The sequence below is a fragment of the Pseudophryne corroboree genome, chromosome 1, assembly GCF_028390025.1.
Source record: "Pseudophryne corroboree isolate aPseCor3 chromosome 1, aPseCor3.hap2, whole genome shotgun sequence".
NCBI lineage: Eukaryota > Metazoa > Chordata > Amphibia > Anura > Myobatrachidae > Pseudophryne > Pseudophryne corroboree.
In genome coordinates this window covers 138,645,464-138,657,820 of record NC_086444.1, presented here as the reverse complement: position 1 = coordinate 138,657,820, position 12,357 = coordinate 138,645,464, and the positions used below count along the sequence as shown (strand labels likewise).

General features: G+C 45.6%; 1 protein-coding gene across 2 annotated transcripts in view; it reads left to right on the top strand.

The window, feature by feature from the left end:
* Positions 1 to 5,498, top strand: part of TRIM23 (tripartite motif containing 23) — a 47,681-nt gene extending 42,183 nt beyond the window's left edge. For both annotated transcript variants that reach the window (XM_063963215.1, XM_063963209.1), the window contains exon 12: positions 2,753 to 5,498. In XM_063963215.1, coding sequence (XP_063819285.1) covers positions 2,753 to 2,932 — 180 coding nt within the window. In that variant the 3' untranslated portion in view covers positions 2,933 to 5,498. The remainder of the gene's footprint in view (positions 1 to 2,752) is intronic.
* Positions 5,499 to 12,357: the final 6,859 nt, after the last annotated feature.

The window sequence follows — 12,357 nt, the reverse complement described above, 5'->3', positions numbered from 1 at the left end:
GCGCTTTTAGTAACTATTGCATGAGGCCTCTCTATTTCTGTGGGCACCACATCAGAAATATGAATTAGAACATAAAGTGTTACTTTTCCAGCGAGAGTTGTGGGATGCGGACCCTCCTTGTGAGGGCATACAGTCTGTAGGTGAGGGAAGGATAGGCGGTGGTTACACAGGGGCGTGTCGGTGTGCGAGGAGCATGGAGGGGGTAAGACAAGTCAGTGTGTGAGGAGCAGGGGTGGGGAATGAATCGGTGTAGAAAGAGTACGGGGTGGGGTGGATGTCAGCGAGCCTTTGTTCGAAGAGCATGAAGGGGAGGTCAGTGTGAGAGAAATGGGGATGGAAAGCACGACTGAAGCTGTGAAATGAGGTGGAGAACAGAAGAGGGAGAGACTCCTGACAGAGGTGGTACCATGTTTTATTGCGTACATGTTCACAGATGCAAGCTTTTTGAAACGCATTTTTGCCGCCGCTCTGTTACATTCCATCAATGACCCCTGCCTGTCAGTCACTTTGCAAAGAAATCCTCACTGTCACCGTCACAGTTGGCCGATAGTCGCTCAATTCCATAAATATCGGCTTTACGTAAATCTCTGAATCAGGCCCTTAGGCTGGAGAAGTTTAGCTGATGTCTTTAAAGGTGAGTTTGAGGAGTTTGAATTGGACTCTGTAGGAGAAGGGGAGCCAGTGTATGGCTGCAGCAATTCTGTTGGAGAGAAAGATAAGATGAGTAGAACCAATGAGCATGGATTGGAGCGGAGAGAGATGAGAGTCAGGGAAGCCAGAGGTGGTTGCAGTACTCCAGGCAAGAGACTGATGAGTTGATCCACCAAGTGAGGGAAACATTTAAGGGAAAGTATCTCATTGACTCAAAATTGGTCAACATTCTGGAGAAGGCGCCAGAATTAAATCCTCAAAGGTAGTCCTCTGATTATCCAGAATTTGATTGTGATCACTATAGAGGTAAATTAACAGAATGGAGAGTGCACCAGGGAGACGTTTATTTTAAAGGCAAGGTGAAATGAGCCAGAAGTATTCCATGAGCCTCTGGGTGCTTCTAGCTGTCTGACAGACTCTGAGGGGCTCAGTTGCAGGCAAGTCGGCCGCAGTTGCACTTCACATCTTCACCGGCTTCTACATATGTGTTCCCATATCTATCTGTGTCCATATCTGAGCATATTCTGCGATTCCACATATACACTTTCAATTTAGCCTCAGGAATAAGAGACTTAATGGAGCCCATACATCTACAATTAATTGGGGCAATTCTCCATTTTGGCCGATGCCTGGGTTGGGGCATCAGCACAATCCGGCTTGAGATGAAAAGAGTTCTTATGTATCTAAATGCCACGGGAAATTCGATTTAAGAACAAAGATCTTCTCATACAGTTCCAAGGATGTATTAAAGGATCCGGAGTATCACAACTGGCAGGTGGATTAAGCAAGTCAGTTGCGGAAATATATAAACAAAAATCCACCTTTATGGTTTGAAAGAACATTCCTCCAATAGCGCAATGTCTATGGCCTTCAGCACCCACTGATCAGATCTGTAGGGCTGCCATTTGGCCCGGGGCCCGATTAATTTGTTTTTAAGCATTATAACTTAGATTTAATTATTTTTTTGCATTAACCATGATTCACTTTGGCCAAAGTCATACAAGTTAGTTGACCCACTTTAATAACATTTTTAAATATGAACTCTCCTGCTGGTAATGTGGAAAATCTGGAATAGTTACTGATGATTTCTTGTCAGAGCGATTTATTTGTAAAGGTGGGCATGCACATTTAAGATTTTTTTAACCAACAAAACCAATCAACCAATTTGCTGGTTGGAACAAAAATCTGGTAATGTATGGGAACAAATGACAATTGACCATTTGTTGCCAAACACCAGAAAATGGACAAAAATGTGGTTCAGACAAATTGGTTACATCATACAAATTTGACCAATTTGTCTGAACAACTATTTTGTTTCTGATGAAACGGTCAAATCTCATTTGTTCCCATACATTACCAAATTTTTGTTCCAACCAGCCAATTGGTTTGTTGGACAGAAAATCTTTGGGGTGGGTACACACTAGAGCAGGCATTCCCAACCACGGTCCTCAAGGCACACCAACAGTGCAGGTTTTAGTGATATCCAGGCTGCAGCACAGATGGTTAAATCAAAATAACTGAGCTACTAATTAAGTCACCTGTGCTGAAGCCTGGATATCGCTAAAACCTGCACTGTTAGTGTGCCTTGAGGACCGTGGTTGGGAAAGCCTGCACTAGAGCGATATTTGCACAACAAATTGTGCATATTGCCTAGTGTGTACGCAGGATTGCGTGCTCACGCGGGTCACATGTGACATCGCCTGATCGGCCGTGCGGCACTATGCAGTGTAATGAACGACGGAAGGTTCATTAAATCGCTAGTGTGTACCGGCAATCTGGCATGGTGCGGGCTAAGGAAAATAGCTCCGATCATCGGTCCAGTTGCCGATGTGTACACACCCTTAAGGTGTACAGGCAGCTAAATTTGTTGCAGTAATGGGTAGGAGTGTTTTGAAATCTTTACTACATGTCAGTTATACATAGGTTAGTAACAGCCAATTGCCGGTTCTGTCACAGAGAAATTGTGGCTACAAAGTTATCTGTAAAATAGTTGACTTTTTTTTCCGTCTAGTTACTACAGCCCTTTTTATGACATTTTCACATAGTTTCAACTTAATTCTAAGTCCAGGTGACATTATTGTATTTTTTTTTTTTTCTACAGGATGTTGCCGGTGCTCTATCTGTGGAAGAAATGACTGAGCTACTGAGCCTTCACAAACTGTGTTGTGGCCGCAGCTGGTATATCCAGAGCTGTGATGCCCGGAGTGGTATGGGGTTATATGATGGCCTTGACTGGCTATCCAGGCAGCTAGTAGCAGCTGGTGTGCTTGACGTGGCTTAAATGTGGGAGATGGGGGTCAGTTCTTAAGTCAGTGATTTTCTCTGTTCATCTGTTGATTGCTTCTTACAGAATGTTGGCCTATTTCAGCATAAACCATGGCTAATGTCACATGGACTTGTGAGACGTCCCAGTTCATGAATAAGTCCATAGTATACTCATCCGCCCTATTTGAGCTTTAGGAGCTCCGTGTAAAGCCCCATTCACCTGGACGGAATGAGCAATTGAAGCTGAAGTTGCTGTCACACAAGCGCTTATATGCTGTATAAATGCTGCAGGCAGTGTTCAGAAAGCGTATCAAAACGTCTGACTTATAGAGTGGGTTATAGCAGAGTTCCTGTTGCTATCCTGACTGAAAACATCTGCGTGATGTGATCTGGAAACCTACAGTAAGAAATAAGCTCTCTAGCATCAGCCAATATTTAGCACAATGGTCTGCTACAATTAATGTGATGTCTGTGAAGAATGCAATTCTAACACATTGGCTACTGTCTCATCCATACTTATATATTTACATACTACAGTCTGATGTTTACACTACAGGCACAGTATTTTATTTAATTAGCAATGGCTAAAAGTATAATCTGAGTACCAACCAATTTAGTACCGTGTGAGCTACACGGATGAGGAGCCTCTTTTTTTGTGGGTCAAATAATTTAGTTTTGGGGGTTTTTTTGCCTTTCCACGCGTTATGAACAAGTGATATCTCTGAGGCACAAGGCACATGGTGCCTCCTATCTTGATGTCACTGGTTCCGAGTGAATGCATACACTGCATTATCATTAATAAGCATGCGCAGTGGCTGCCTGCAATGTATATAGGTTACCTGTATACTTTGATCATAGGTTAGAGAATTAACCATTGCTAGAAGGGGTTTTTAAGAGCACTGCATAGATAAATAAAAGTAAATGATAATACATTGGAGGTGATGAGGTCTCGACATTACGTCCATGATTAAAAGATTCTGTCGTCTTAGTGATGAGGTGAAATGTAATGTTACCATATGACACAGGTGGAGTTTTTCTGCCGGCATTAACAGTTGGCTACTGTCCTGTTTCTGTATGAACTACGTAATGCTATAGTCTGTGATTTTAATTAGAAATCGACATATCGATCCACAAAGAAGCAGTGCCTTGTGAATGTTTGGTCATTAAGTGCCTCTTTGCTGTCACTGCTTCTCTGTGATTTGATTGGCTGCAATCAGGAATATTGTTTCAACACCCAAAATGACTTTTTCCATTGTGTGTATAGTAAGGTTGCTATGGATTATGGCATGTGTATCAATGTTAGCAATCTTATCAGCAGTGATCAGTTTAGTGCAGGCTTGCCCAATTCTTACACCATTTGGTTGTTAATGAACTATTGTACAGGTGTCACAGTGACAGCTCAACATCCTTGGTATATAAGGCCTACAGATGTGGTCCACATGGACTGCTGAGAGGTATAGCTAATCTTCACCGCCCATTGTAGAGTAGCCAAATTACACACTGATCTGGGTGATTAGCCTAACAACCAGATTGCCCTGTACATGGGAGAACCAGAGCTGAATTTGTGTAGTAATCTGTGTTACTGCTGGGTGTTTAGTTACAGAATGCCTAGAACATGAGACGGATGCCAGCCCCTGCAGCCTGACATATACACCCTGGCCTTGTATGTGTAGCCAGTAATCCTGTCTGTGCATGGCACTTTTCATTCATACAATGACTGGGAAGGTAATAAGAGCGCCTCTAATACTGTTAATAAGTTTACTCAGATGAATGTTATTAAATAAGGTGTTTTACATTATTTAAGGCACATGAGGCTGACTTTTATTCTTAAATCATAACCATCGAACTTCAAATGTGCAGTGTGGACACTACTAATGATAATGGCTATGATTTCATATATAATAGGGAAAACAGAATGTGTACAAATTGTACGCTGTCAGTCAGCATTATAATGCGTATCCCGGCAACAGTATAGACTGTGTAGCACATGACCGGTTACTATGGAAACTCCAATAAAGCACTGCATGATCATCTTCTTACGTATCATCTTGGCACAGGTAGACACGTGGAACCATTGCATGGTCCTTGCATTTAGTTAGACGTGTATCTGCTCTGCAGCGTCTCTCGGTTCAGCAGGTCCATCCACATGCACTCTCACTAAATGTTAAAAACAAGGATTAACTCTAGTATGTTTTCCGTGCTCTTATATTATACACTTCTTCACTGCGTGGCGTCTTAATGTTTTTACCCCCCCCCACCCCCCTTTGAGTTCACAAGATAACACAAGTGGTATAACATATTAACACAAGGTGGTAATATAGTTAGCGTAACTTGTTTTGCAATTATTTTTTAATTCTGTTTGAACTTGTAGAGTGAATGCCTTATTAAGGTTGCATGGTCTGTGACGCACTACGACCCTGGTACTGGTATCATGTATTTGAAAGTTTTGATAGTTTATTGTTGGCTTTGTTTTTGTTTGTTTTTGTTTTTTTATATATATATTTCTGCAGATGCATGTACTTTGCAAGCGTATATCCATTTCCTGCTTCTTGTAACAATTTAAAATAAACTAATTGTCTTAATCTGGCGTGGTGGAATGATTTATGTTGTTTTTTATTTTGTACAAATTCTAACAAGGTCACCATAATGAAACGTCCCCTAAGATGTAACATTTTAGTTTAGGTACACTAAAATGTTGGGTACACTAAAATGGATCGGACGATATATCGTTCATATCATCCAGTGTGTATTCACTATCGTTAACTTGCACGCTCCCGCGGTTCGTAAACGATGTATAATATCTAAATCTAAAGATATTGGACAGGCCGGGTGCTGTCACTAACGAGATAGTAAACCATATCGATTGCGAGGGGGAAGTATTGCCCAATGTCACATCTGATGTGCATCTGCAAGTGTGTACCCAGCCTTAGAATGACACATCTTGAGCTGAATTGGAGGGGAGGGGGAAGTGGGGGGCGGTGTTTAGATTATGTGAAAATCATAAATTGTTTCCTAATACTTAACCGACTTCAATGTTCTGTAGAATCTTACAAAGAGTATTTGGTATTATTACTTACCAGATACCTGTAATTTTGATTGTAATGTATCAAACAGTATTTTTAAGTGTATATTACATGGGCCTAATTAAAGAATAATGAGCATAACTCAATCCATACTCCTGGGTGTTGATGCAGGGGTGCTAACCCTTACCAAGGAAAGGTAGTTTGTGTATAACTACTAGAGGACTACAATAGGGCTGATGTACTGTACTACAAACAGAAACCAATACACCCAACTCCATTTTACAAAATGAGTATAAAAAATATACTGAGGGCTTTTTAATGTAGCTCCTCTGACCCGCACAGTGTATCCTTAACAATCCTCCCTTTCTGTGGGACCCATTGCCGGAAAACCCCACACCAAATTGTTGCCGAGGTTCTCCTGCTTCTGGAGATACCTGTGGTGTGGAGGAGGACCGAGGAGAACGTATATTGCCCCGGAGTCAGGCTCTCAGACGAGACGGCCATCATGTCCGCCAGCATGGCGCTGCTATTGGCGCGAATTCCCCCCTGCCTATAATCACTGAGGTGCGCTGCCGACGCTAGACGAATGCTGCCTGGGACTCACCGTTCCCGGACTCTACACCCGTCCCCTTGATGTGAAGCGGGGACCTGATTCAGCAACGGAGTACAAGACTGCAGCGGGAGAGGACGCGCCGTGACGGACGGGACGCTTTCCGGGACGGAGCCGCGTCTTCAGAGACGAGGTACAGACAAAGATCGGCAGCAGCCTGCAAACCTGTACCGGTGGCCGGGGGCGGTGACTCGACTCCTTCAACGGAGGCTGCCGACGCTGGACAAGTGCTGCTGGGAACCTCTGCTCCCGTCCCTTCACCGTGAAGCAGGGATCTGCTTCTGCCACGGAGCGCAGGGCTGCAGCGGGGGAGAACGGGCTGTGGCGAGTGTAACAGAAAAATTGCCGGGACAGAGCCGCGTCCTCAGAGGAACTACACAGACAACGACCAACGGCAGCCAGCAAACCTAGACGGGTGACCAAGGACGGCGACCCGACTGTGGGCCAAAACTACGCGCTTCAGCAGGGGCTGATGGACATCTGACCCTGGGGATTATCACCTGGGAAACAGTGAAACCTCAGTGACACTCCACCAAAACCCACATACACCTGCCTGAGATAACGCTCTATCTCCCCCCCAGGTACTAATACTGTATGTCTGCCCTATTTCTTTTACTAACAATCCTTGACATTTACTCTTTCCCTATACTTTAACCCATTCCCTCCTATTGTGTTTCCCTCCCCCCCCCCCCCCCCCCCCCAACACTTTCTCTCCCTGCCCTTTTCATTATCCTCCTCTTTAATCCACTGCTTCTCTCTATTTTCACGTGGGCTTGATTGACTGCACCACCACTGTACACTGGGGTGCACATACCTGCACCTAACTCACTACCCTGACGGCTGATCTGAACTTAGCTGCATTTATTATATTTGTCTCGTTTCACTGTATTGGAGGGGAACTACGGAGTCGTCACCATTGGGCTGCTCCCTACCAGCTCATATACGGACTCTGATTACCTCCCCATTTCTCTGCCCAAGCACGCTTATTACACGGTCTGGTCATCCAGACTGAGGAACGGCTACTGAACCTTCTTTATCCAGCAGATTTCTTTTGCATATATTAAGAAGACTGTTTGGACACTTACCTCACATTATCACACGCTTATTGTATTTTTTTTTATTTCTCTAACGTCCTAGTGGATGCTGGGGACTCCGTCAGGACCATGGGGAATAGCGGGCTCCGCAGGAGACAGGGCACATCTAAAAAGCTTTTTAGGTCACATGGTGTGTACTGGCTCCTCCCCCCATGACCCTCCTCCAAGCCTCAGTTAGGTTTTTGTGCCCGTCCGAGAAGGGTGCAAACTGGATGGCTCTCTTAAGGAGCTGTTTAGTAAAGGTTTTTTTTAGGTTTCTAATCAGTGATTCCTGCTGGCGACAGGATCACTGCAACGAGGGACTTAGGGGAGAGACTTGCAACTCACCTGCGTGCAGGAGGATTGAAGTTTTAGGCTACTGGACACTGAGCTCCAGAGGGAGTCGGAACACAGGTCAGCCTGGGGTTCGTCCCGGAGCCGCGCCGCCGATCCCCCTTACAGACGCTGAAGAAAGACGGCGGAACGGAGGTCCGGAAACAGGCGGCAGAAGACTTCACAGTCTTCAGAGAGGTAGCGCACAGCACTGCAGCTGTGCGCCATTGTTGCTACACGGCTCACTGATACGGTCACGGAGGGTGCAGGGCGCTGCTGGGGGCGCCCTGGGCAGCAATATAAATACCTATTTGGCAAATAAATACATCACATATAGCCATTAAGGCTATATGTATGTATTTAACCCAGGCCAGTTTTCCTAATAACCGGGAGAAAAGCCCGCCGTGAAAGGGGCGGAGCTTATTCTCCTCAGCACTCAGCGCCATTTTCCTGACCAGCTCCGCTGGTGAGGAAGGCTCCCACTCTCCCCTGCACTACAGAAACAGGGTTAAAGAGAAGGGGGGCATAAATTGGCGATATAATTATATATTAAGAGCCCATATATAGAAACAACACCTTCTAGGGTTGTTATATACATTATGGCGCTTTTGGTGTGTGCTGGCAAACTCTCCCTCTGTCTCCCCAAAGGGCTAGTGGGTCCTGTCCTCTATCAGAGCATTCCCTGTATGTGTGTGCTGTAGGTCGGTACGTGTGTGTCGACATGTATGAGGAAAATGTTGGTGAGGAGACGGAGAAAATTGCCTGTAATGGTGATGTCACTCACTAGGGAGTCGACACCAGAATGGATGGCTTACTTATGGAATTACGTGATAATGTCAACACGCTGCAAGCCGGTTGACGACATGAGACAGCCGGCGGACAAATTAGTATCGGTCCAGGCGTCTCAGACACCGTCAGGGGCTTGTAAAAACGCCCATTTACCTCAGTCGGTCGACAGACACTGACACGGACACTGACCCCAGTGTCGACGGTGAAGAAACAAACGTATTTTTCCTTTAGGGCCACAAGTTACATGTTAAGGGCAATGAAGGAGGTGTTACGTATTTCTGATACCACAAGTACCACAAATAAGGGTATTTTGTAGGGTGGGAATAAACTACTTGTAGTTTTGCCTGAATCAGATAAATTAAATGAAGTGTGTGATGATACGTGGGGTTCCTCCGACAGAAAGTTATGGGCGGTATACCCTTTTTTCCCGCCAGTAGTAAGGGCGAGTTGGAAAACACACCTTAGGGTGGACAAGGCGCTCACACGCTTATAAAAAACATGGCGTTACCATTTCCAGATACGGCCGCCCTCAAGGAGCCAGCTGATAGGAAGCTGGAAAATATCATAACAGTATATACACACATACTGGTGTTATACTACGACCAGCAATCGCCTCAGCCTGGATGTGCAGCGCTGAGGGGGCTTGGTCGGATTTCCTGACTGAAAATTTTGATACCCTTGACAGGGACAGGATTTTATTGTCTATAGAGCATTTTAAGGATGCATTTCTATATATGTGTGATGCGCAGAGGCATATTTGCATTCTGGCATCAAGAGTAAATGTGATGTACATATCTGCCAGACGAAGACACGACAGTGGTCAGGTGAGGCAGATTCCAGACGGCATATGGAAGTATTGCCGTATAAAGGGGCGGTCCATTGGACCTGGTGGCCATGGCAACAGCTGAAAAATCCACCTTTTGTTACCCCGAGTCACATATTGGCAGAAAAGGACACAGTCTTTTCAGTCTCAGTCCTTTCGTCCCCATACGGGCAGGCGGGCGAAGGCCAGTCATATCTGCCCAGGGGGAGAGGAAAGGGAAGAAGACTGCAGCAAGCAGCTCATTCCCAGGAACAGAAGCTCCTCACGGCTTCTGCCAAGTCCGCAGCATAACGCTGGGGCCGTACAAGCGGACTCAGGTGCGGTAGGGGGTCATCTCAAGAGTTTCAGCAACACTCGCAAGGGAACTCCGGGATCCTACATGTAATATCCCAGGTGTACATTGGAAATTCGAGACGTCTCCCCCTCACACAATTCACAGGCTGTATTCCCAGCAGGTGATAATCAAAGTACCCTTCTTACAACAAGGAAGGGGGTAGTATTCCACACTATATTGTGGTACTGAAGCCAACCGGCTCGGTGAGATCTGAAATATTTGAACACTTACATACAAGCGTTCAAATCAAGATGGAGTCACTCGGAGCAGTGATAGCGGACCAGGAAGAAGGGGACGATATGATGTCACTGGATATCAGGGACGTTTACCTACAGGTCCAAATTTGCCCTTCTCACCAAGGGTACTTCAGGTTCCTGGTACAGAACTGTCACTATCAGTTCAGACCCTGCCGTTTGGATTGTCCACGGCGCCCCGGGTCTTTACCAAGGTAATGGCCGGAATGATGATTTTTCTTAAAAGAAACATGGACGCTTTCCTGATAAGGGCAAGGTCCAGAGAACAGTTGGAGGTCGGAGTAGCACTATCTTAAGTAGTTCTACGACAGCACGAGTGGATTCTAAATATTCCAAAATCGCAGCTTTTTCCGACGACACGTCTACTGTTCCTAGGGAAGATTCTGGACACAGTCCAGAAAAACGTGTTTCTCCCAGTGGAGAAAACCAGGGAGTTATCCGAGCTAATCGGGATCCTCCTAAAACCAGGAAAAGTGTCAGTGCATCATTGCACAAGAGTCCTGGTAAAAATGGTGGCTTATTACGAAGCAATTCCATTCGGCAGATTTCCCGCAAGAACTCTTCAGTGGGATCTGCTGGACAAATGGTCCGGATCGCATCCTCAGATGCATCAGCGGATAACCCTATATCCAAGGAAAAGGGTGTCTCTCCTGTGGTGATTACAGAGTGCTCATCTTCTAGAGGGCCGCAGATTCGGCATTCAGGATTGGATGCCGGTGACCACGGAGGCCAGCCTGAGAGGCTGGGGAACAGTCACACAGGGAAAAAATTTCCAGGGAAGTGTGATTAAGTCTGGAGAATTCTCTCCGCATAAATAAGCTTAGAGCAAATTTATAATGCTCTAAACTTAGCTAGACCTCTGCTTCAAGGTCAGCCGGTATTGATCCAGTGGGATAACATCACGGCAGTCGCCCACGTAAACAGAAGGGCGGCACAAGAAGCAGGAGGGCAGTGAAAACTGCAAGGATTTTTCGCTAGGCGGAAAATCATGTGATAGCACTGTCAGCAGTGTTCTTTCCGGGAGTGGACGACTGGGAAGCAGACTTCCTCAGCAGGCATGACCTCCACCCGGGAGAGTGGAAACTTCATAGGGAAGTTTTTCAACATGATTGTGGACCGTTGGCAAAGACCAAAGGTGGACATGATGGCGTCCCGCCCGAACAAAAAACGGGACAGGTATTCCGCCAGGTCATGAGACCTTCAGGCGATAGCTGTGGATGTTCTGGTAACACCGTGGGTGTACCAGTCTGTGTATGTGTTCCCTCCTGTTTCTCATAACCAGGGTATTGAGAATTATAAGACATAGAGGAGTATGAACTATACTAGTGGCTCCGGATTGGCCAAGAGGGACTTGGTACCCGGAACTTCAAGAAATGCTCACAGAGGACTAAGGGCCTGGGGAGCTGAGAGGGACTTGATTCAGCAAGTACCATGTCTATTCCAAGACTTACCGCGGCTGCGTTTGACGGCATGGCGGTTGAATGCCGGTTCCTGAAGGGAAAAGGCATTCCATAAGAGGTCATACCTACCCTGGTCAAAGCCAGGAAGGAGGTGACCGCACAACGTCATCACCACATGTGGTAAAAATATGTTGCGTGGTTGAGGCCAGGAAGGCTCCACGACGGAAATTCAACTAGGTCGATTTCTACACTTCCTGAAAACAGGAGTGTTTTGGACCTCAAACTGGGGTTCATTAACATTTAAATTTCGGCCCTGTAGATTTTCTTCCAGAAAGAATTGACTTCAGTTCCTGAAGTCCAGATTGTAAAGGATGTATTGCATATACAGCTTTTTTGTGCCCCTAGGGGCACTGTGAGATCTCAACATAGTGTTGGGATTTCTTAAAATCATATTGGTTTGAACCGCTCAAATCTGTGGATTTGAAATATCTCACATGGAAAGTGACCATGCTGTTGACAAATATCTCACATGGGAAGTGACCATGTTGTTAGCCCTGGCCTCGGCCAGGCGATTGTCAGAATGGGCGGCTTTGTCTTACAAAAGCCCATATTAAAATTTTCCATTTGAACAGGACAGAACTGGGACTCGTCTCCAGTTTCTTCATAAAGGGGTGTCAGCGTTTTCACCTGAAACAACCTCTTGTGGTGCCTGCGGCTACTAGGGACTTGGAGGACTCCAAGTTACTAGACGTGGTCAGGGCCCTAAAAATATATATATATATATATATATATATATATATAT